Genomic DNA, 25,289 nt, shown 5'->3' with positions numbered 1-25,289 from the left:
ATTGTTCCTATTCTGTCTGTATGCTGGATGGGGAACAGTGACCATCCTAGTGGCTGTTACTGGCATCTCCCTTGTGTTTGTTAGATTGTGAGCCAGGGGCATAGCAAGGTTGGAGTGGGACCAGAGACAAGATTTTAAAATGGGCCCCGCTTCACTGAAGCTCAGCTCATGAAGTAAAGAAATCTTAAATGAGGCTGAATAGTGGTAACAAAAAGCATTGTGTGTGTGTGTGTGTGTATAAAACACCTATGTGCCACAATAGAAGATCATCCTAAATTATTTTTTTAATGGTTTTGTAAATTGTGGACGATGCAAATCATTTAATGGTACTAGAAAAAGACATGCTGTTCTGGTTGCTCCAGGTCTTAACACTCACATCAATTTCGGAGGATGAATACAACTGAAGGAAGCCCAGGCCGGTGTGCGGCTGGGGGAGTCAATCATGTGACTTGCCTCTGGGGGGCCCCCCAAGGCAGTGGGCCCCCAGACAACTGTCTCCCCTTGCCCTATTATAGTTACGCCCCTGTTGTGAGCCCTTTTGAACAAGGAATCATTTTCTCATTCTTTTTTCCATTCCTTTGGCTATGTTGTAAATCACTTTCTGAACATTTTGTTGAACAGCAATTAATACTAATAGCAATTTGACACTGAAAGTGCCACTAAGGAATGAATTGAGATTGCATCCCTTTGAGTTTATCTAGTGAATTAATGGCTGGTGAGGGGTTTGAATCTGGCAACTTCCTGACTCGGAACTCATGCAAGTCACCATCCTGACTAACATTTTTCTTACTTTGAGTTCTAATCCACCCTGCTTTTCAGGTTCAGAATGACAGCTTTGAAACCACCAAACCACAAGACACATGAGATCCACGCAAAGCAGCTATTTTCTTTATTAATGAGCGATAAACGTGGATGCATTTCAATGTCACACGATTAATACTGTAAGGGGCAGCGAATATCAGCTTTTATGGTCACTATACAGCCTTTTATCATCACTGCATCAAAAATACTGCCAACGAAAAGAACCACTGAAGGCTGGAATGCAGCTCACAGTTAGTCATGCATAAATCCAAGTGAAGTCAATGTTACTTACACACAAGTAATTAATAGCAAATTGCCCCCTATGAAAATTAAATTAAAAATTAAGAATACAACACTTTCCACCCTATGAGTGTTAATGAGAAAACGTATGGGAGAAGATAGAACCTGAGCCAAAAAGCTGGCAAAGCATATTTGTTAAGCACATGAGATGAGTTGGAACATACCCTTCCAATCTCGCCTTAGCCACGGACTCATTAGGTGGCCTCAGGCAAGCAGCTCTGCAGTCTCAGTCCCCATATGTGATCAGGAGACACTAATACAGGCCTGTGTTACACGGCTGTTGTTGTAAGCATTACTGGAATAATGTGGGTGCTGTGCTAGAGCATTTAGGCAAAGTGCTATGTAAACATGAGGTGGTGTTATTTCTCAGGTGCAATACAGTTGCAGATCAGTGCACCAGTTTTCTCTAGGACGTGGAAACACCTGACTTTGGTCAATAGCATCAGGATTGCAGGATTTGTGGGGAGTGCCTATTGGTGAGCCATTGCTCACACCTCCCACCCCTGCCTCCGAGTGCTTTTTGCAAAGATGTGATTTGCATCTACAGGTGGTCTGAAAAATAAACATTTTGTTCAATCTGTAGATGCCGCCAGTTTAAAGTGTAAGTCGAGAATCCTGTCCCCCATACCATGCACAAATGTGTCGTCTTGGCCTGACTAGGACTGTTGTAACCCTAAAAGCCACTGTCATTTCTCTCGTACTCATCAGAAAGTAGAAGCCACCTAATGGCGCAGCGGGGAAGCAACCTGCCTAGAAAGCAGGAGGCTGTTGGTTCGAATCCCCACTGGTGTGTTTCCCAGAATATGGGAAACTCCTATATTGGGCAGCAGAGATATAGGAAAGTGCTGAAAGGCATCATCTCATAATGCACAGGAGAAGGCAAGGGTAAACCTCTCCTGTATTCTACCAAGAAAACCACAGGGCTCTGCGGTCACCAGGAGTTAATACCAGCTCAACAGCACAATCGTTCCATGAGAAAGTAGCCAGTATTATCCTTTCACTCCAGAACCTGTAGGAGACATGTTGTTTGGCAGCCTGTGGTGTGATGGTCACTATGGTTTCCTACTCGGCCCTCTGACTGTCCCTGTCATATAGATACATAAAAGAAAACAGACATCACACAACTGAGTGGGGGCTCTCGATGCAAAGTTGATGCTACTGATTGCCCAAGTTTTTCATTATTTGATCTTGGAATGGGGAGGAATGAGATACTGAAAAGCATTGCGTAGAAACTAGTGCAAGTAGGTCATTGGAACATTACAAGTTAAGTTAGGGTCAGTTCACACACACATGAACGTCACTTCAGGGCCAGCCCATGCACTAGATGGACCTGGTGGTCACCTCAGGCACCAAATCTGGGGGGGGGCACAGGTGTGGGCAACACCACCCCCTGCAGTTCATAGCTGCTGTGATAGTGAGGAAGCAGATGACACCTTTGAAAATTCATAAAATATCCTGCCGCTGCCTTGCTCCATGTACAGTCCACCCCCACCAAATGCCCCACCCTGCCACTGTGCATGTGTGGCAGTCATTTGAGGGGCCAGCCCAGTAAAAATCTTTGCTGGGCTGACCCCTCAAATTGCCACTGCACCCATGCACCAGACAGCTAAGCAGCAGGGACAGATTCCACACGAAGCTGGGTAGCAGGACAGGATGGCAGTAATGGGGCAGCTTATGGATTCTTAATGGCATCATCTCCTCTCCCAACCAGCACCAGCTACCAAGTATGTCTTCGGCTCCTCCCCACCATTCAGTTAAAATTTTAACAGAACACAGGAAGGCACCAAAGTCATACTTGGCCGAGGGCACCAAAACCCCTATGGTCAGCCCCTCAACACCTGATTACTAAACCTGGAACCTGGTTGCGTAATGGCTGCTGCCCTCCACTAAAAAGGATAGTACATGCGACATACCAGTTTGATCTGATGTGGTTGAGCTGGGATGGTGTATTCCCATGTGTAAGTCATCCTTGGATGTTCCAGTCAAGGGGTGATTAACATGCTATGTGTGAACTGCCTCTTAGCCTGTTAAGAGCATTGCTGCTCTATCAAATGCTCATTATCAGTACGAAATGGCACACAGCATGTAACACTGAAAGGTATATTGTCAGTAATATCCAGTCACAGGGTACAGGAAATATTTCTGAAGCCGCACATTCCATCAACAGTTCCCAACCATTACACTTGAAAAGGAGGACTAATTGACTGATGGCATGTTATTAAATATTAGCATGCTGCAATAAGTGCAGGCAGTAGACACTCATAGGCTTTCACAGCCTATCCACTAAATTCAGTAAGGCTTGCTCCTTAATGAGTGTGCACAAGAGTGCAACTCTAATCATAACTGGCTAGCCTAACATTTCAGTCTTAAATACACTATATAGGAATGAGAACAATCCCACTGATTTGGTTGGGAATGGGAGACTGTCTCACAAAAGAGCCTGGAAAGCAGCTCCAGGAAAAGAGAAGCCCTCTCTCCGTTTCCTTACTTTCATCATTCAAAAGGATCCCAGTGTGGTCTGCACAAAGGGCCAGCCGCGTCCGAGTAATTCCGAGTAATTGCTAATACGATGCCATATTTATGTGGCATCAGTACGGGACTGACTAAAAAAAAAAGAAGCATATAAAAAGAAGGTAATTTTGTTTAAAGTGTGCCAAGACTGCAGTCCTAGGCAGACTGACTTGGGAGTCAGATACTGGGTTTTACCTCTGCTGAAGCACGCACAAGGTTGGACAGCTCCTCGTCAAGACAGAATCGAGACAAGACAACCGCCCATTGTTCACCTTCTGCAGAAGGCAAGACACTAACTATTCCAGAGACATGTAAGTCATGACAGAGATTCCAGAGACATGATAGAAGCCTGGTGTGTACCCATTATGGGCAGTGCACCCTCTTCTTGCTATGGGCTCTAGTCAAACAGGTTGTGAACTCTGTATAGTCCTTCTTCAGAAGCCTGCTAAACATAGGGAGCTGTAGTGGACGGAAGCTTACACTGAGCCAGGCCATTGGTCCATGTAGCTCAGTATTGACCAGCAACTGCTTTCCAGGGTTCCAGGAAGGAGCCTTTCCCAGCCCTACCTGGAGTTGCCAGGGATGGCTTGAGCCTGGGACCTTTTCTGCAGGCAAGGCAAAGCAGACGCTCCACCACTGACTGAGCTACGATCCCATCCCCTGCTTGACCAGAGGCAAGAGTGGGGCGAAAGGAATCGGTCGGTGTCATGTTCTTTTAGGCAATGACTACCTCCAGCCCTTCTTTTAAAAGGCGACGATCGTCTTCTCTCTCCAGATGCTTTGCTGTAAGGGCTGAAGGAGGGAAGCGCTTCTCGTGTCAGCAGGGTGTCCTCGATTTAAGTACAAGGAAGGGGGCGCAACTCAATCATAGAAGGGAGAGGACGCTCAAGTCACGCTTGTTCTTCCTCAGAGACTTAGCATCTGCTCTCGAGATTCGGGGAGAAACCACACAAAACAGAAATAGACCGAGAGAACGGGGTTCGGTTCGAAGCGCAGTCTCTGTGGCAAGATTGATTAGAAGGGCAGCGGGGGGCGGAGAGCGGAGCCGTACCCACAACACCAGAACTGTCCAGATTGCCAGGGACGTCGTGTTCTCCCCCACACCTGGCTCGCTTCTTGCTAGCAATCACCGCCCTTCCACCCGCGTGTGTCACTGACCTGCCAGAGCCAGGCTTCTGCCCTCCATCCTCCAGACCTCCCCTGCACGCCGCCAACGCTACAGAGCAGGACTCAGCAAACCTTTCCGCCGGTGATTCAAAAGCCTACCCAACAAAATATGCGAGGCCTCCTCCAAGCCTCACAGCGCCGAGGTGTGCGCCTGCCGCCATGTGCAAGAGCTTTCCTCACACGTGCAAGGCGAGCCAGGCCCCTGTGGCTACCCGGCGGGCTCTTTCCCGCAGGGACCTTGTCCATTTCAGGAAGCTTGGCTTGTATTGGGGCGGGGGTGCTTAATAATAAGCCCGCTTAATAATCATCAAAAGGAGCCGAGGGCGAATTGTTTTCAGCAGAAAGGGCCCCGCCCCCGCCATGCGTGGACTCCAGGCAGGTACAACTCAAACTCCAAGCAAAATCCATGCAATCTATTTCTAGTCTCCAGGCACTGGTTTTGCTTGACTTTGAAGTCCACGTTTTTATGCTTATTGGGTCGGAACGCGCCGGATCCGAAACAGCTCGGCTTAAGAAGAACCAAGTGCCCTTTAAAACTAGTGTAGGAGGTAAGAGCATTTCAAAGGCTACTGATAATAAGGCTTCAATCCTGGGCACAACTTACTTGGGAGTTTGCTCTAGGAAAGTCAATGGGAGTCACTTGTGATGTGATCGGCTCGGCTCATTGACTCTCCGTTTCAACTCAACGGGGCAGTTCTCAGAGAAGAATATAAATGCACCGTCAACAGGAAAGAAAATACTCTACATATTCAGCCAACAGTGCCTAGCTGTTGCCAATATACAGTTTTGTAGATACAAAATCCAATTTAAATCACCCGGTACTACAACAACCGGCAAAGCAAACGGTAGTCTGCAAATCCTCCAAGCCGAGCAGCTGTAGCTAACTCATTAGGCACCGTGTACTTACCCAGCAAGGCTTCCGAGGATACTGATGTCTCTCCAGCCACTTCCATAAACAGACAGTCTTGCTCTTTTGCTGTACATGAAAACACTGCTTGAGTGAGGGGTGAGGGATATGTGTCTGGGGGCACAAGACCCGATCTAGGTTGCTATTTAATAAAAGCTTTGATGTTACTGAGCTCTCTCTAGCCAAATGCATTACATAATAAAGCTTTTTTTTTCCCCGCATCTCTGTTCCGCAGGTACTTCACAGTGTTTGTAAAAGAGTCAAGATTGCTAGTTCTTTTTCTTCCTCTTTTAATGGGAAGATTGCCACCACCTTACGTTTGTATGGCTTAATTCTTACCCGTACCCTGCTTTTAGAGAGGACACTTAACTGTTAATATAATGACCGCATGGACTGATCGCCGTTCTTCAAATGCAAATAGGTGCCCTGTATTGTCCTAGGGCAGAAGAGTGGAAGAGCGAGCAGAGCTGCAAAATTCAGACTCAAATTCAGGGGAAGGTCAGGGGAAACTGGGAATCAGGGGAGGGCGCAGATACCTGGGCCACTGGAGGCATTTTACTGACCACGTGCAATGAAAGATCCCGCTGAGTGGCCACACTCTGGCCACCTGGCCAAACACGTTGGCTCTATCTATATGTTAATAAAGGTTAAAAGATAATGGCCACCTTTTCCGAGAGGGAAATTAAAATCATACCACGAGGATCTGCCAGAGGGTGACAGAATGCCCTCTTGGCTTCAAAATAAAAGGGGGAAATGGCCTCGAACTCTCCTCCGCATGGCTTTGCGCAGTGCGCTGTCCCAGGTGCTGATCTTCCGAAGGCACGTACTAGCCCTGCGTTTCCTACGCTACCTAGAGACGATGGCCGTGCTGTGAACTGTAGTGTAAGGCCGTTCGTTATCTCCGAACACGAGTTGGATTTAAACTCTGTTGTTGGGGCTAGGTGGCACACGAGGGGTCCTCTAGCACAGGGGATTTGTGGATGACAACCCCACGGAGAATTAGGAAAAAACTAAACCACATTCCTAGAAAACGGGCAGGCGAAGTGGACCAACATCGCACTATCCAGGCCTATCAACAACAATAAAGGGAACGCCAGTATCCTTCCCTCTTTTCCCATGTTGGTAGGCAACCTTCTATCGATAGATGGCCCCTCATAAGATAACCCATTTGGAGAATAACATGTTTGGGGAAACGAAGAGAAGCAGCTTTTCCCGGGTACTGCAGAAGTCGATGACACCTCCCTCGACCCCAGGCTTTGCCCCCCGCCCCAGAGGTTTTTCGATTACAGCTCCCATAATCTCCAGCTACGGTGGCCAATAGCCAGGGGTTATGGGAGTATGGCCAACATCTGCAGGAGGGCTGAAGTTGAGCAGCCCTGCTCTAACCTGTCTCCATTGCCTCATAATAGTATCCCCAGCCCCCTTTTCGGAGATCTGAAAAAGAGACATTGATCCCTCTTTCCTGTTGCTGATTCCTGATTTGAATCCCAACTCCCTGAGAAGGCAGACTCTCGCCATTTCTCCTCGCTGCCAAGAGCACTAAACCCTATTCCGGGAGAATCAAGTTGCCACATTTGTTGCAGATTCAGGCCTACAGCTGGAAAGGGGTGGAAGGAAGCACTTGTGCCTGCCTTCAGATTGACACGTGCTTGGGCGGGGGTGGACTCGGCCAAAGATTGACCAAAACCGGGGGGGGGGGATGCGATGTGTATTTAACATTTAATATACATTAAATAAAATGTATAACCTTTTATTTACTCACTCATAAAGATGAACATTTACCTTACACCAGGAACAAATAATCAGGCTAGACACTGGGAATGGAAAGGGGAATCCGAAACATATATTATTTGGGGGTGAGCATCCATTTAGCTACGGTCTATGTAACTGGAATGATACCGTCTGCACAGCACATGATGACACCGGGACACATCCCTAAGTTACAACAGATATCCGTAAGATCACCACCTAGTAAGAAGGCAAGACCCCTTTTCCCGCAAACTCGCCTGACTTAAGTGAGAATAATACCTGTGGCTCGAATAATGTTTCAATTTTTAAAAAAAATTTTAAGGAAGTCATGACCTAATCCCCTCCTCCTCTTTCTCCTTCTCAAGATTTCCACAGTCTGGGACAAGATATTCGGCAAAGAGAAACAAAGACACTCCCAACTTCGCCTCTTCCAGCGAGTGAACTGTTTGTGGAGAACAAGTGTGTTTTGCTTCAACCTGGACCCAAACATCTGCTCAGATAGGAGCATTTTAGGGGTGCCTCAAAAGTAGTTTCCTTTACGTTCATTTTCCCTTTTGTAAAACGGTATAAAAGCCATAGCAATACAAGGCCGCCAAGGCGTAAAGGATAAAGCCTGGTTTGAGACATTAAGAAAAGGATTCTAAGCAGTGAAGTGAAGCTCGGAAGTGAATCCCCATTAAATTATGTGGGATTTCCTCTCAACGTGCGCAAGATTGCAGCCTTAAGTATGCTACAGAAGGATATATTATAAACCATCCTTAGCTCGTGACAGATAGCAGACAAGGTATCTATATGACTATGTAAATTTTATTAATAATGATAATGGCCATATTTAATAATGATTACATGTGTATTGTTAATAGTAAGAGTAATACTCGCTTTAATGGTGCAATGTATCAGCTGGGGTGTTTCCAGTTAGTTCACAATTTTATGACGGGCTGTGGTTTCTGGACAACAGAAGATGTTTTCCTGAAATAACCTAAACGGTTTAGAATGCTTGGCTAAATAGTAGAACTCGTTTTTTAAAAGTTCAGTTATCGAACTGTTTAAAGGTGTAAACAGTAAAGGGGGAGGAATAAAACTGCATTTCGTGGCAAGCAAATTAAGACTCCATGCAGAGCCGCCTAGTGGACCGTTGTGGTATCACTCGAAACTTCTCTGCAGATAAAGTACTACTGGCTGGCTCGCTCGCTCGCTCGGTGTTCTATTTGCATTTTTGATAGCATATCTGCTTCTTCAAACGTTGGTGTCTTGCTTGGGAATGGGCACTGGGAGTTTAAAGTGGCTCCAAACCTGGTAAACAGGAGAGTTTCCTTACGGAAAATCAGTGGCCATCCACCTGGGAAGATGTTGAGTGTGGCAACCTGCAGAGTGGTGGAAAGCTTATTCAGCCTGTAATGGGGGAAGGGCGGGGGTGGGGGGCGTTACAGATGCTTTCCGGATAAAACTCAAACATTTACATTAAAATCCTTCGGCACCCGTCTGCCATCTCTTTCAGAAGCTCCGGCGAAAGCGTTACCATATGGAAAAGAGGACCGGTCTCTCGTACCTTTAAAAGATGCACAGAAGAGGGAATTTCAACAGATGCAGCTTTTCTTCTCACCCCTGCGTGACAAGCGGCACTTTATGAAATTCCCTCTTTTGTCAATTTCTTAAAGGTAAAGGAGACCAGTCCTCTATTCCATAAGGGCCGGAGGGCCATGCATCTGATATGGTAGAACGCAAGACAGCTGGAAATGAACGAAAGTTCTTTCCAGCCAGTGGAATAGGAAGGGAAATCAGGGCAGACAATTCGCTACCTTCACTACCTCTGCGACATGTTTTCTCACGAACACCTTTCTGGTGTTCAATCTGCATCCCACTGGAGCCCATGACAACTGAGTTCAATGGCTCAGGGTTGCATCCACATTCTTCCCTCCCCCGGCCCCCCCCCCCCGAATACTCGGATATTATATCAGAAACATTATTTCCCCTAAAAGCAACTCGCACCCGAATGTATAGCAACCTATCACCCTTTTCCTTGTGCAGAAGAAATTACTCGCAGGGCAGGGCAACGAACCAAGCGTTCTTACCAGAGTACCAATGCAAAACGGCGAGTGTGCAGGTGAGAAAAAGCAGCAGCAGCTCATCAGAGAGCAATTTTCATTTCTAAAATAAATCATAGTGGGGAGGGGGTATGAAATATCCTGGGTGAGGTGGGAAGATCAGACGCCTCCACTCCATTTGCTAGGAAATTTCCCGTTCCTTCCTCAATCTCTTAGCTTGCTAAAATCCTCTAAAAGGGCAAAGTGTTGCGTTCCAAGATCGGCTTAAGTTTTGCCGGGTTTTATTTTACTTGTACACAGACGATACAAACGGGCGAAAAAACAAAACGTTTGTTTTCTGGTGGAGTTTGCAACTTGTAGAAATAATTATTCAGGTGCACAGACGAAACAGGAGCAAATATTTTTGATTTGTGTTTTTCAAGGGGGGGAAATCACAACAATCGATTTACAAAGGAGCCCAAAACAAAACCCAAAACAAAATATACACACGGTGAAAACCTTGAATTTCTATTTGAGAACCTCTTTCCCCGTCGGCTGGAATCTAGAGAATAAACTTTGCCTGATGCATATTTCACGGTTGTTGTTTTTTTAAAAAATATCAAAAATGGGTTGATCATATAGGTTTCCTACACAAAAATCGAAGACGCGCTACTCTACATCAACGAGGGGGGTGGGGGGGGAGGACTCGATCGAGTATTAAATGCTCGATTTAACAGGAAAAAATAAAAATAAAATCACTTAACTCGCACCGCCTAGTGTATTCCCCAGGAAGGCTCTTTACGGGTACTTACTTATGCATTGAAATTATAAATTAAAACAAAACTTTCCCAAAACTAAACGCAATATTAAAAAAATGAACATCTCACGAAATCATCTTCACTGGACTACACTATGGGTACAAGTTCAGTCACCTATTATCGGTTGTAGCTTGTTCATTACAAAGATTTACAGCAATAGAAATCAACTTGGAGTGGGGAGGAGTGAGGGGGGAGAGAGAAATGGCGAAGAAATCGAAGGGCCCCTGCACACGCGTCAGTGATGGACTTGGCAGAGAAGGAAGGAGGTAAGGGCAGAGGGAGAGAAGCCTATTAGGGGGCACGTCTCTGTATAGAGACGGCTGCTTAGTCCGGCTTTAAGGTGAACCGACTTTTGTTTTCTTTCAAGAGTATTCTGCGCTGTCACTGTCCCGGTCAATTTCACCCTTAACGCGTTGCATAAATCCGCCTAAGATCTTAAGACAGCGCATCGCCTGCATGATTAGGGCCTGATCCAGCCAAATGGTAATAAACACTTTTGTGTTGCATTGACTGAACTGAGAAGGCTGAGCCCATGCTTAAACTTTCCCAGTGAAATCCATGGGACTTGAAAATGCTTCGCTTACACATCCCGGCTTTAGCTATACTCAGAAGAAAGTCCTAGTTTCAATGGAACTTGCTCCCCCTAAGCGTGCATAAGATTGCAGCCATTGGCTAAATCGTGCTCCTAGACTTTTTTTGCGCAGCACTCTGGTCCTAAGCATCCCCAAAGGGCGAAAATTAGGACAGAGGGGCACTTGCTCTCATTGCAAAGTGTAGGGAGCGGCGTGCTTAATGGCTGAAATCCATTAAACTAGCAAGTTTAAATTGCACTGAATTCAGAAGGAGCCTACTTTCCAGCGAGCAAGCCGAAAAATAGGGCTGTCGTTCCTATTGGCTTCTTGCAGGAGATGTGGAGGGACCTCGTTCCCCCACCCCTAGGTTTGTTGCAGTTAAGTACGTGAAAGGAAGCCCCAACGAGACAGGTGGAAGAAATAATCATAATCCTCCCCACCTCCCCATTTTCATTCCTTGGAGTGTTAAACGCAGATCCTAAACACATTTACTCGGAAATAACTTCTTTTTGAGATTAGTGGGGCTTACTTTCAAATGTATGCAAGATCCGGATGCAATTCCACCAGCATTCTAGTATAGACTCGATCTACCAAAGTTAAGAATTTTACAGTCCAATTGATTTCAACAGAAATACACACATATTTAACTTGCTGGGAAATAAATAATACTAACTTTGACTGGATTGATCGTATCCAAAGTTATTCTCGATACGCCACTAAGACTGTGATCCTCGTTATATTTATTTGGTATCCTACTGAATTTTGTGGGAACCGCTTTCCAAAATGCATGCATAGGACAGAGTTGCAGATCTCTCTCTCCAGTTGAGAAACTGCAGTAATTAGACACATTGACCGGAACGCAAATTGTGAGATAAGCAAAACTCTTCCCATTCAAGAGAGTGAGAGAGAGCGCGCGCAAAGCGCGTGCTTCATTTTCTCATATTGAAATCGATGGGACGCAGAAAACGTCAAACTTTGTCTGGATCGAGGCCAAAGGAAAATGTCCAAATATGTTAGGGACTGTAGTGCCAATTAAAACATGAATCCACAACCCACTAGAGCTGCGCTGGGCAAGACTCGCCGCCCTGTCCTTAACAAATTAAGCCTTTTTGTTTTCGGGGAAAGTTCCAAAGTCGGAGGTTAACTGATTTTTGGATACTTTTGTAGAAACTTGATTCTGCTGTCAAGGTAGCCTTAATTAGTGTAGTTTTAAATTTTTGTCTTCACTGTTAAAAGTCAGCGGCTTTGAGCATATGTTGGAAAAATAACTTTAGATAAATAATAATAAAATAAGCAAGCAAGCTTTGTCTGAATAGAAATAGGCGCGCATGTGTATGTTTTAGTACGTCTGAAAAGGGGAGGAAGTTTCACATATTCTTAATTTTGCTTCAGAAAACATTCTGTCAATTCATTGACACCGGATAGCGGCTGACAGAGTAAATTATTCAAAGTCGTCTCACTGAAAATTTCAACTCGCCCGTTTAATGTCAGTGGGAATACTTTGAGTAATTGTCATCAGTATGTTAGTCCCCTTTTTCTATGTTTGCTTTTTAAACTGACAAATTCCTCTTAGGTAGTGGATGTTAGCCCAAAAGGCAAAGAAAGGGTGGAATCCCCTGAGAAAACGGACTATTTCCCCCTCTAAGGTAGTTTTCTGCTTGAGTCAAGGAGGAAGGGAGAGAAGACGAAGGTGCAGCGACCTTCCACGCAGGTTTAGTCGGAAGTAAATCGCTCTACGTTCAGTAGGGCTTACTCCCAAGGAGGTGGGCATAGGAGGATCGCAGTCTTAGTTTGCGAGTTAATGAAGCAGAGACAAGCAGGCTGACCGATCATTAGCAATCTGATCCTAAACATACCTCTTTGGAGGCAAGATCTATGGAGTTCAGTGGTAGTTAGTAAATTGTTTAAGATGAAAGCCTTCAACACTAGGGAAAGGCGTTTCATGGGGGCGGGGCGGGTACTCTGAGAATCCCAAACAGAAATCAGTAAGATTAAGGCAGGCCTGCTCAACTTTGGCCTCCCAGCTCTTTTTGGACTACAACTCCCATAATCCCCAGCCACAGTGCCAGTAGTCAGGGATAATGGGATCAGGGATCCAACATCTGCAGGAAGGCCGAAGTTGAGCAGCCCTGGATTAAGAGCACATAGAAGACTCGCAGTCTTCTGTTTCTCATTCATCAATGTAGAATAACTACATTACAATTTTTTAGTTCCATTCTCAAATCACAGAATAACTGTAGTCTAATCTACATTTACCTGGAAGCAAACCCCATTGAACACGGTGGAATTTCCTTCCCCAAAAAACAGCAAAGGATTGCGCTGTGCGGATGTTAACTCAGAAGTAAATCCGACTGGGTTCACTGGGATTTACTCCCAAATCCGCGTGTGTAGAAGCTCTGAGGTTTAGGATTGCTTTCAAACACATTAGAATCCGCCCCTGGCCCGCAGGAATGCACTGAAGGTGTGGGGCGATCCGTGGGGATCATCATGAATACTAATTCAAATAGGATGGCGAAAGCGGGTTAAGAACAAATTAATCTGCATTAAGCAAGTTCAAATGACCCACGCACGTCTTACTTCTGCCAACAGACGTCTCTTTTAGGTGTCAACAAGGCGTCCGGCTGCTTTTGTCAGGCGAAGCAATTAAACTGGATTTGGTTACAATTTTACAGGGGCGGGGGAGGGAGGGAAGGAGAGAGACGTGGCACGACTTTCGCCATTCACTGCGGGTGCAGATCCATCCACCTGACCTGCCATTGGAGCCCAAGTGGGTTGAGAAGCGATATGCGGTTTTGGAGCGCTCGAGCGTGTGCGCGTGTGAGAAGGAGAGGAAAGGGGAGAGGGAGAGAAGACTGCGCGTGCGCACGTCCAATGGCTGGGAGGGAAAGGAGCGCACGTGTGAAGCGGCAGATTCGCACTGCTCCACCGCCTGCGCAAGGCAAAGCAAGGGCTCTTTGGGCCGCCGATGGCAGCGGGAGGGAGGGAGAGATGGAGAGAGAGAGAGAGAAGGAAAGGGCTTGGCCGGGATTGGCGGGAAGGGAGCAGAGCGGGTGTGGCCAAGGCCCCGCGGGCCGCCCTCTCTAGCTGTGCGAGTAGAAGCCGTAGTAGCCGATGTCCTTGGCGCAGGTCTTGTCGCAGTCCCTGGGGGCCAAGGCGGGCTCGCTCTTGAGCGGCGACGAGCTCTCGGACGCCGGGGTGCCCGCTGGGGAGAGCCGCCTGCGCTTGGCCTGCTCGTAAATCCCAGAGTCGGTGGAGTCGATGGACTTGATGGAGGAGGGCGTCTCGATCCAGCTCGAGTCGGACAAGTCCTTGGGGGGCTTGGAGTCCTCGGGCGGCTGCCCGGCGGCGGGGGGCGGCGGCGGCGCCACCAGAGGGGAGCGCTCGGGAGGCGCCAGGCTGTCGGGCTCCTCGCCGCCGCCGCCGCCGCCGGCCCCGCCGGGCAAATAGGGGTGGCCTCCCCCGGCGCGGCCGCTGCCGCTGTTGGGCCAGCACGACAAGGACTTGGCGCAATACTGAGGCGGGCTGCGCGCGCCCCAGCCCGACGGGTCCGGGTAGTAGCCGAGCGGGCGCGCAGTGCAGCCGGCCGCCTGCAGGGGGAGCGCTTTGACGCCGGCGGCGGCGTAAGACAAGAGGGTGGCCGCGTTCCCCGCCAAGTCGCCCGCCGGGTCGTAGGCTGAGGCGGCCGCGGCTGCGGCGAAGTCCAGCCTGTTGTTGGCGGGCGTGACGAACCAGCGCTGGGGCGAAGGCGCCCCGGGCTCCTCGGCTTGCTGCGGCGACAGGAGCCCGTTGGGGTGGGGGACGCCTCGCTCCGGCACCGGCCCGCCCGGCCCCACGCCGGCCCCGGCGCCGGCCCCCGGGTGGTGGTGGTGGTGGAAGCCGCGCGACTTGGCGTAGTTGCTGACGAACTGGTCCTGCAAGAAGGAGCCCGCCGCCGCCGCCATGGCGTAGCGGGCGCCTGGCACGATCTGCGAGCGCGGCGAGTCGTTGGGCGACGGGGTCAGGCGGTCCATGTCGCAGCCGGTGTAGATCCTGAGCCAGGAGAGAGAGGAGGAGGAGGGCGGGAGGAGAAAGGGCCGAGTGTGAGTAATAGGGAGGGGCAAGGCAGGAGATTCCCGAGGCACGGGACGGAGGCTGACCTGACTGAGCAGGGCCAGTGGGAGGAGAGTGCCTGCTGCTGCTGCTGCTGCTGCTGCTGCTCCCATCTGCCCTCCCGCCTCACTGGGTCAGACATTCTCTCGCACTCGCAGGGCTGCGGCTGCAAGCCTAAACACATCAAGGAGGGAGGGAGCCCCACTCAACACAGCGGTGGGGCTTGCTGCCGAGTGACCTGCATAGGATTGCACCCCACAAAGCGGCGAGGGCGGGGGGGCGACGGCACCAGGCATGTCTCCCCTAGAGTCTGCATTAGGGAGGACTCCGCTTCTGAGTTCAGCCCCGGAACCTCTTTCTAATGCCCTGGAGCTGGCAAGAGGACAGTGCGGCTGAGCATGTGCCAGCTCCCTGTTCAGTATTCAGTGCTCCCGGCACACCATCTACCCCTTCCCAACACACTGGCATGACAGAGCAGGGCTTCAAGACAAAGTTGTGATGTGTTTGCCGCTTCTTCCAACCGAGCTCCTGCACCTTAAACACTGGGATGGCATATAGAAATCCAACCCTTTCCATCAGCAATAACGGGCAACGATCCTCCACCTGTTGATTTTGTGCCCATCTAGTGTCTCTTAAAGGCCCTGGAGCTCTTTTAGGAAAAAGAGGAGGTGCCGGCTTGACTTGATCCCTGCTCCTAAATTTTAGAGATTAGCCACTTTTCGGGGCCTATCTAGATTCTGCTATCAAGAAAAGACATCTGATCATTTTAGAACCACGGGTTTCTCCGTCTAAATGCTTTCAGTTCGTTTTAGAAACGGGGTTCTAGTATTAAGTAAAACCAATGGACAAATCTTGGAATGATGGGAGCCCCCAAAACTCCCTGTGATCTGGAAGGTGATTAGTGTTCTAAATATTCATTTAGACACCTTATTACGGTCTTCTTGAAGATTTAGAAGGAGGGAGGGTGGTCATTGTAATGTCTGCCGAATTCGCAGCCATTCTAGGAAAATGAGGACTATCTCAGCCAAGGAGAATCTGGAAAGGTCATCGTGATCTTTGAAAGAACTGTGGTTCAATCAAGGCCATCTTTCTGTCAAGCAGAAAACGCTGGAGAGCAAACCTCCAGAGATTTGAAACCCTGAGAAAGCATCAGGTCGGCAAAGAAAGGCCTACTGCTTTAACTAGTGCCAAGTTAGGCGAGAGCCATAGTCTCAGGGTCCCATTCAAAAAACTGGAGCAATACGTGCCCATCAGAAGGGCAGGTCGATAACCATGCTTTAGACAGGGAAGGAGGGAGCACAAGCTCTCACAAAGTGCCTGAATATCTGTTCTGAAGCATGTATGCAGAAAGAGGGAAAGGAACTGAGAACTTCAGCTGATCTAGAACCGCAGCTAATCTGCAAATAGACGGGCCCAGGAAGAGCAACCAGGAACCTGGAAGCGTAGGAGCCAGGGGGAAAAACAACAGAGGAACCAGCAAAGTGGTGTGGCCAGATGACTCATGTTGGGGGATACTTCTTATCCTAGATCTCCACAAGTCTTGCTTCCAAAAGGCTACAACTTCAAAATGCACTCGATAACTCATTCCAAAATTACACAGTTTCTTAGGGCATATCGGATATTCTACTGTTTGAGGTATCACTACTTCACAATATCCCTTAGTTTTGACATTTTGAGCTAATTCAGCGGGGTGGGGAGATCCAGGTAATTTATTCTGAGAGAAGAGAGAGAGAGAGAAAATAAGGACAGGTACGCACAGAAAGTCTGCATCTCGACTCGGTGGATCAAGGAAACTGGACAAACCAAGAATCCTTCAAAAATCCCGGGGACCCAGAACCCTGAAAGTCACTTGGAGCCCCCCACGAAAAGCTGCATCCCTAGCCCCTTCAACCAACGGAGCCCCTGCACATCGAGAAGCCTAGAGCTTCAGACAAGGCAGCGCACCTGGAGATCCAGAGAGGAAGAGGGTCGCTGCCTGGCTTGGAGCCCAGAATCCAATCCATTGAGTCCTCATCTGCTTGGTAACTGACCCAGACAAGGAAACATTGGATTATGTCAGGTTCACTAAAGTACACGTACGACTTTTGATTCAAAAGGCTTCCTAAGGCACGAAAAAGCAGACGCAAATTCTCCCTGGCCAGATACATGCCTTTTCCATTAATAAAAAGGCCTAAAGATTAGGAAGGAGTTTATATTTTATTTTAAACAAGGCTCCCCACCCGTCCTCCAAGAATAAGCTTGCCAGTGGGGCAAATTGGCCAAGACCAAAATACGCTCCGTAGGTATTCCGGAGCCATTAGTAACACACAGCAGGGCCAGGCAGCCTGAACGTGCTCCTGAATAGGCTGCTGAACCAGCGCTGGTGGCAGTGCGAGAGGAACCAGCGAGGCGGCATTCAATTGAAATCTCTCCGATCATCAAGTGCCTGTCGAGGGCATCTTAGGGGGCAGGCACATGATCACACCCTTTTAGTCTGGATTAATCAATCCAGACGAAGTACCAGCGCTTTATTCGCAACGCACCGACGCGAAAAGGCTAAGAAATGGTGCCTCCTTCGCATTGCAAGCAATGGGATTTATAGCGCAGGTCGTGGGGAACCAGCTAGAATCCCTTCATCTATGGCGCCGTTCTGGGCACGATTGTTTTGTGTGCAACGCTCTCGCCTAAGGAGTAGCAAAGCCCCGCACACTGATTAATTCGGTTGTTATTATGCTTCTGGGTGACCTTTTAGAGCTTGTTCTTGCTACCAGAATTATTTGCATCACACGTTAACTTGCTGGCGGGGTGGGAGAGGGAAAGGGGGTTCACCTTTCCCCCAGTCATCCCTAACTGAACATGCAAAAGAGTGATCGAGGGGTGTGAAGGGGAAAACTCCTCACTGCTGAAGCTGATGGCCCTGTGATGCGCTTCTAGACAGGGATCCTGGAAGTTCCTCCAAAATACTGGATTCCAGTTTATGTACGTTTAAAAAATTCCGGGCCAGAATTCAGTAACCTGCTGCGCTCTCCCCATAGGCTTCAAAGAGATTTCTAAACGCAAGGCCGCGATCTGAGGATTCCGCGGGTTGCCTACTCTGGACAGTCACAAGATCCTTTAACTGTGTCCAGACTGTCCACTCCTCCTGGGCAGTGGTGGACTGCGATGGAAGGTTGCTTAGGAAAGGATGTCTTAACGGACAGCAGATAATAAGGTGGCCTCTCCTTCAGACCACAGCCCTGACTTCAAGGTCGGTGATATTTCTTCCACTTCATGGGGGCATGATCCAAGAAAGGCCCTAGTTGAAGGGCCTTCCCAAAAGCCAAGCCCTGGAGGCAAAAGCTCGCTTATGGACTGCATATCCCATCACAGTCTTTGAAGCCCCGGGACTACTTTAATCTGCAATCCTAGGCACACTTACCCGGGAGCAAGCCCCACTCAACCCAGTTGGACTTACTTCCGAGGAAGCATGTTTAGGATTGGGCTGCGCCAATTGGGCCCCAATTAAATTATAGGGCCCCAATTTGGCGCCTACTGGAGTCCCTACTGGAGTCTCTGCGCCCCAGAACAGGGTCTGAAACTCCTTTCGGCATATCGCCCCGTTTTACCACAGCAGGGTGCTAAATGTGTGAGTTGGGGTTATAAGAGGCAGTATCTCCTCTAAAATCGATTGTGTTGAAATCACGGCTCTAGGGAAATCAGCTATACAGTGCAGCTTACAGTTCTAGGCAAAGCTGGATGTAGCTGGCGGCCCTAGGGGAAAATAATTACTGGCTCTGAAATCCTATGTATGCTTAATTGGAAGTAAGTCCCACCGAAGTAAATGGGACTTACTTCTAAGTACATAAGGTCGAGCTGTGCATTAGGCAAAAGACCTCAGGGGACTGACCTCTTGGGTAACTCTGAAGTGAACCAGAATTCTGCAGGGTCTGTTGAGGAGTTTTGCGTAATTTAAACCCTACCCTGACATTGACTCGATAAGGGGCAGCGTTTTCTTTGTGTTGTCCTTGTGGTCGTGGTGCTTGTGATCGTGTTTGACTAAGTTGCGGGGTTTTCTCAGTGTTTGGGGAGAATGGCATACCGGAATTCACGACAAGCTTCGGTTTAGATAAAATTTGGACGCAGTCTCTATTCACTAGCTTCCTCTCTCCCACCTAGAATAATTAACTTCACTGATACAAAATACTTCTACTGAGAGCGTACAAGGTTCTGTCGATCTCATATCAAGCCACTGTCCCCGGTCAGGTACTTAGGCAGCAAAAACGCCCAATATCTTAGAATTAATTGGGGAGCGGGGGGGGAGGTAGCGATAAGAGACCACCTATCAGTCTTTAGGCTAACTGTTTTGGAATCAAAAGGATATTCCGTTTGTCTTGTTAACCTCCTGTTAAGTGGCACGTTTTCAGTGATGACAGGCTTATATTTAGCAGGTTAGGGTTAGAGAGCAACTGTCCTATTCATCTCAGGATAGCATGCCTCCCAGTGACTGTTGCTGGTGTGTGTCTGTTTAGACCGAGTCTCTTTGGGGCAGGATTGGAAGCCACCCTCTCATTCCCTTTGTAAACCACTTTCATAATTTCTTGTTGAAAAGTGGTATATAAATATTAATAATAATAAAAAGTAAGCGTCAGTGTGGGGTCCAGCCGATGAATGGGATTGGGGAAAGGGACCTAAACTCCAGGATAAATGGGATAACCCTACCCACTTTCCTCGGAGGAAGGGCAGGATTAAATAAATAAATAGATAAATAATCCCCTTCACGTTCCACGTTTGGGATCATCTGGAGATCTGTGTTTCTCCCCTCTTCAGCCATTTGTCTTCCCCTCCAATCAGCGCATGAATAAGCAGTGGGGGCCCTACTACATGGCACCCGAGTAAACAGAATGGAAATCTCCCGTCCCAAAGCACAACTGTGTCACGGTGGATATTGGGAATCGGGGAAGCAAAGGAAGTGGAAGGCACACCTGCCCGCCTGCCTCCCTCCCGCTCCCTCCTGCACTAGCACACGAGAGGGAGGCTGAATGAATGGTGCCCCTGAGCTGGCCAGCCTCTTCCGGCCCCTGCTGGGATTGCACAGGCCAGCGCCCTCCCCATGCAGAGAGTTGATCAGAGGGGCATCAGGCCCGAGTTATCTAACAGCCACACCAACAAGAAATCCGATATAAGGAGCTCAGTATCATCTCTTCCTCTCGAGGGGAAAGAAGGCAACACGAAATTAAACCAAGTACTACCCTGATCTAACAATGCCAGTCGCAATCAGAGAACGCAGTTTCTCAAAGTCCGCTCGACTTACGTGTCATAGTTGTCTCGAAAGCCTTTCGCAAAGGGATTGTGATCTATCTTCAGCTGTGTGATCTAGAGAGGGGAGGGAAAGGAAGAGTCAAGTGTCTTTCCTGAAATAGCAGGCATTATATGGAAAACAAACGTCCATTCTCTCTCGGGAACGGGCTAATCTTTGCCCACAGGGATTTCATTTCGCCTCCCTTTAATAGGAGGCGGGGGGTGCTCATCATCCATCGAGCCCCGAGCGAGTTCTTTTGCCCCCAGTCCCTGCCACGAGTTCATGATGTGGAGATGCGAAAATATTTCCCTAACCTCCGTGTGCAATGTGTTCGGCAACTGAACCGAGAACAAGATCACCCTTGAAACGGCAAAGCAGTCTACTACACGACAGCAATTCGGAAAACCTAGTCTGGCTATAGAATAAGGCTACAATCCTATGCACACTTACTTGGGAGTAAAGCCCATTCAACTCAGTGGGACTCCCTTCCCAGTAAGGACGCAAGGAGAGGGCTCCAAGGGTGCGGACGTCTAGCCACTTGCTAAGCAGAGCCAGCAGCAAGATCTTCACCGGAGGAACCAGTCAAAGGTTCCGGTTCAAAAAAATCAGCAAAACTAATTGACAAGGAGGGATGCTGCATCTTTGAGAGCACTTTTGAGACGTCGATCGCCGCCGCTCAGTGGTTTAAAACAGCGTCGACAACGACACACGCCGATTTACTGATGCAACTGGACACCAAATAAGCCCGTTCAATGGCTATATGCTTAAATACAACTAAAAATTGTCAAAGCTAATTGACCCGCCCAAAAAAGAACTTTATCTAATTGGAGGGGGAAAATAACCCGCTGAAAAGGACATCGTTGCAACAGAGGCTGGGTGGTGTGTTAAAAGAAAACTGAAACTCGTCTCTGCTTCAATTATTTTCGAATTATTCTGCCTGTCAAATAAGGGGAATAATTATAGGAGGGGGGAGAGATAGGGCAGCAATCCAATGCCCACTTACTAAGGAGTAAATTCTACTGAAATCAGAAAAGAAAATGCTCCCGAGTAGTCGTGCCTAGGATGGCGCTCTGCTGCATCTCTGCTCTTGGCTGCATCCGAATGCCTGGGGCCCCGCTGCCGCAGCGCGGCCTTCCCCCTCCGGCATCCGGGCTCCCCTGCCCTGCCCCCTGCCGCCTCATCCCCTCGGCCCCTGCCCGGCCCTCCACGAGTCCTGCACGCAGGCCGAGCGGAATTAAGGCGAGCTCTTTACATCGGTGTTCTGGTAGGCGGTGACGGCGATGAACTGCGTCTCCGGGAAGGTGAAGGTCTGCACGCGGCCGGGCTGGCTGGTGTCCTCGGTGCCGTCCTCGTTCACCTCCACCACGTGCAAGCGGGGCTGGTATTTGTGAAGGGACTGCAGGACCACCATCTGCGGGCGGAGGAGGAGGAGGGGTGGGAAAGAGACACACACAAAGCCGGGGCTGCCGGCGGCGAGGCCAGAGCCGGAGACAAACCACGCCGGGCGGGCAACTGTTGAGCCCCGAACCGCCCGCCCTCGAGCCTGGCCCTCCTCTCTTTGGGGGGGGGGGTTGCAGATTCCAGCTCTCCCCCACCACCACCACCCACCCCTATCCCGGCCGCTCTTTGTTCTCCGCCTTTGCAACTCTAGCTAGAATTCGCACCCGGCGGCCTCCCTCAAGCCAACGCGACGAACATCTCTCCCGGCGCCGAAAATGCAGCGGCCGGGCTGGAAGAAGGGCTCCCTTGCAAGCCACTGACCTGCCCGTTGTTGTTGGAGGCGCCCTTATTGTTGGTCAGCTTGAGCTTCCCAAAGGAGATCTCCTGGCGCATCCAGTGGGCTCCTGTGTTGGGCGAGTCGGGGTGCATGTAGACGCGGTTCCCTAAAGACACAGGCACGCCTGAGAACCAGCACTGGCCGGAAAGCCAGTCAGCCCCACGCTACTGGTCACTCCCAGCCCCCCTCCCCGGGCCCCCCAAGTCCTTCCCAGATGGCTCCCCTAAATCCCCCTTGGAAGTTCTCAGCTCGAAAAGCCACGGAGGTTCCCCTTTAAGATATAGATAGAGATATTTAATCTTTACCGGGGAAGGATTAAAAGCGCATTTTCAGTGGTGGGGGAATTCTCCCCACCCCAGAAACAGCCAAAAAAGAAAAAAGAAAAAAAAAGGGGGGGGGAACAACCACCTTCTGCCCCTCCTGGCCAAGCCTTCCAGCTGCCCCCCCCCCACTAGGCTCATTGGTCTGAGCCTGTCCACCAAGCCTCTAATTAAGCCTTCTCACCTAAGCGATGTGTGTCAGGGCGGGGGGGGGGGAGAGAAACGTGTTAATTGGGTAAGGACTTGCCTTGTACATTGGTGTCCGCTTTGCCGCAAGGAACCCATTTGCCGCCTTGAAATCTCCAGTGGTTGGGATCGGCGAGGATGACATCCACAAAAATATTATAATGAGCCGTGGGATCCAGACCCGAAATATTAAAACTCAAGAAAGGGAACATTCGCCTGTTTCAAAGGGAGAAAATATAAAAGTTTGAAAAGGGGAGATTGCTTATTTATATAAACCTCATAAGGATGTCCCTCTGTAGTTCAGATCCTCTCCCTAAAGACCCTTTCACGTCAGGAGGGAAATTGCTGTTTATTTTCGTGCCTTGCATTTTAATCTAAAGGTGTAGACAGAGGGACATGATCTGAGCGGTGAGCCCCCTGTGCAAACTCGCTGCCCGCGTTTGGTTCAAAAAAGTACGATCTGCTCTCCCGGACTGAAACCCGTTTTGCGCGTTCAGACCTCGCTGCAAAGCTAAGCGTCAGCGGCAGGGATTGTTACTGAAATCCATGGGGCTGACTTCCGAGGAAACGTGGTTAAAATCGGGCTGTAAGATTCCGATCGTAAATACATTCGCTTGGGAGCAGTCGGGGATTCGAAATGCATTTCCTCGGAAGGCAAGTCCCAGTCATTTCAGCAGAATTTCCTTTCGGGTCGTGCGTTTAGGACCGGGAAGGCTCTTCAGGCTACATCCGATGATTTCGCCTGAGAGGTTTGGCCAGAATGGCACCCTCCTTGGCACAGGGTTCCTTGTCTTTCTAATGTCGCTGCCTCTCAGCCTACACCTGTCTCTTAGGGTTGCCAGAAGAAGCGGTCATAATTGTGCACTAGAAAAGTGCGGTCGTCATTCTAAAGATCTGCAATATTATGATGGTGGTTCTTGCTATTTCGAAGTCGGAGGAAGGCAGGCACAAATCATAAATAATAGTTAGAGAAAATAGGAAAAGTCTCTGTCCTGAGGAAAAAAAAACCTAGGAGGGAGGGGGAAAGATAACTCAAGGAAGATGGTTATCCCACGAGCACCCGAAGGCGAAAAGTGGTGCACTTCTTTGCCTGCTAAAAAGAGGCGACAGCCCTGCAAACTTTCCTGGTTGTCGACGTGTGGTCCGAAGCAAAAATGTAAAAAGAAAAAGAAGAATAAGTGTTGAGCAGACCGAAAGGCAGAGAGCGGGACCGGTCTCGGAGCGCGGCGAAGAAGATCTTCCACTGGGGCCGGCAAGGCGAGGCGTTTGGGGCTCCGTTTCCGCCGGCTCGGCGGCTCTTGCCACCGCCGCCGCCACCCCCCCCCCCACCCCGCCACCTGCCCGCTTGGCGCTGCGCTCCGCCGGCCGGCTGGGCTGGGGCCGCTGCCCCCCTCCTCCTCCTGCTGCTGCTGCTTGTGCTGCCGGCCGCTGCCGCTTACCTGCCTTGCTTGGTTATGATCATCTCGGTCTGGTGCCGGTGGAACTTCAGCCAGAGCGGCCGGTTGCATAGGTAGACCTGCGCCTTGCCCGGGACCAGCCCAGCTTGGGCGGACGGGAACTGGTAGAAGGGCGAGCCCTGGTAGGAGTGGCCGTACTGCTGCGGGTACGGGTAGCTGGCCGCCGGGTAGCCCTGGGGCGCCGCCGCGGCCGCCGAGTTGGAGAGCAGGCTGTTGTAGGCTCCGTTGGCGATGACCGGGTGGTGCGCCATGTAGCGGCTGGGGCTGGCCAGCGAGAAGGCGGCGGCGTGGTTGTGCTGGCCCGGGTAGGGGAACATGCTGGCGGCGGCGGCCGCGGCGGCGGCGGCCGCGGCGCTAGTGGGAGCCGAGGCGGCAGCAGCGGCTTGAGGCTGGCTGGAGGCCGCCGCCGCCGCCGGCGAGAGCAGGTAGCGATCCGCCGCGGCCGCCGCTGCTGCTGCTGCTGCCGCAGCCGCCGCCGCTCCATCGAAGGCGGGACGGAGCTGCTCCTGGCCGCCGCCGCCGTCCAAGACGACGGGCGAGAGTTTGGCGCGCTGCTGCTGTGGCTGCTGCTGTGGCTGCTGCTGCTGCTGGGCGTCCCCTGGCGGGTCTTTGGAGTCAGGGAAATTGTCTGCCTCGGCCTGATTCGTCATCCCCCCCCTGGCGAGTTTTTTCAGAGGTGAACTCCTCTCCAGGTTGTCAGAGCTCGCCGAGAGGATGGCGGCGGCGGGATGATGATGATGATGATGGTGATGATGATGCTCGTGCAAGGCAAGCTCGGATCCGCCCGAGGCGGGCGGGTAAGCGCCGCCGCAGCTGCCGCCACTGCCGCCGCCGCCGCCGCCGCTCACATGGAGAAATTTCTTGGAGAGGATCATCGACGGAGGCGACAGACAAGGTTCCAGCTGCATCGCTCCAGCCCCAGCCCCAGCCCCAGCCCCAGCCTTGCCCGAAGAAACCCCGGCAGCCTGGGTGGCGTCTCCTTCTCCTCAGGGCCCCCGGCGGCCCCTCATCCTGGGACCCTCGTCGGCGAGGGATCCAAAGCAGCTTCTCCCACCACCCAAGGCTGGTCCCAAACTGAAGCCACGAGTCACTTTCTCCCCCTCCCCCTCCGCCACTCTCCCTCTTTCTCCCTAGGAGAAGAGATTGGCCAATTGACACCGTGCAGCAATCAGCAAAGCCACACTTTTGATCTCCCTGCTTGCCGAGCGCATGAAACGGCTCCTGCCATTGGTTAACCGCTGACAGTAATTTAATTAGATAGACATTAATTAGGATAATCACCTGGCTCCCGGTCGCGACGATCAAGACAAATGGATGGAGAAGGGTTTTTAAATATATATATATAAAAATTCAT

The 25,289-nt window shown here is 50.1% G+C and overlaps 1 protein-coding gene across 2 annotated transcripts; it reads right to left on the bottom strand.

The window, feature by feature from the left end:
* Positions 1 to 866: 866 nt before the first annotated feature.
* TBR1 (T-box brain transcription factor 1) lies at positions 867 to 25,022 on the bottom strand. Of its 2 annotated transcripts, XM_053261295.1 has the most exons (8): positions 24,425 to 25,022; positions 23,918 to 24,259; positions 22,540 to 22,694; positions 21,957 to 22,078; positions 21,448 to 21,606; positions 20,208 to 20,269; positions 16,883 to 16,963; positions 867 to 14,878 (listed from the first exon to the last, which is right to left on the bottom strand). In XM_053261295.1, the coding sequence occupies exons 1-8, from the start codon at positions 24,841 to 24,843 to the stop codon at positions 13,930 to 13,932; spliced, it is 2,289 nt and encodes a 762-aa protein (XP_053117270.1). In that variant the 5' UTR covers positions 24,844 to 25,022; the 3' UTR covers positions 867 to 13,929. The 2 variants fall into 2 exon arrangements, with proteins under 2 accessions (XP_053117270.1, XP_053117281.1); XM_053261306.1 differs by lacking the exon at positions 16,883 to 16,963.
* Between the last annotated feature and the right edge of the window lie 267 nt (positions 25,023 to 25,289).

The sequence above is a fragment of the Hemicordylus capensis genome, chromosome 1 (assembly GCF_027244095.1).
Source record: "Hemicordylus capensis ecotype Gifberg chromosome 1, rHemCap1.1.pri, whole genome shotgun sequence".
Taxonomy (NCBI): Eukaryota; Metazoa; Chordata; class Lepidosauria; order Squamata; family Cordylidae; genus Hemicordylus; species Hemicordylus capensis.
Note: the sequence above shows the minus strand (reverse complement) of the source record. Positions and strands in the feature narration are given on the sequence as shown.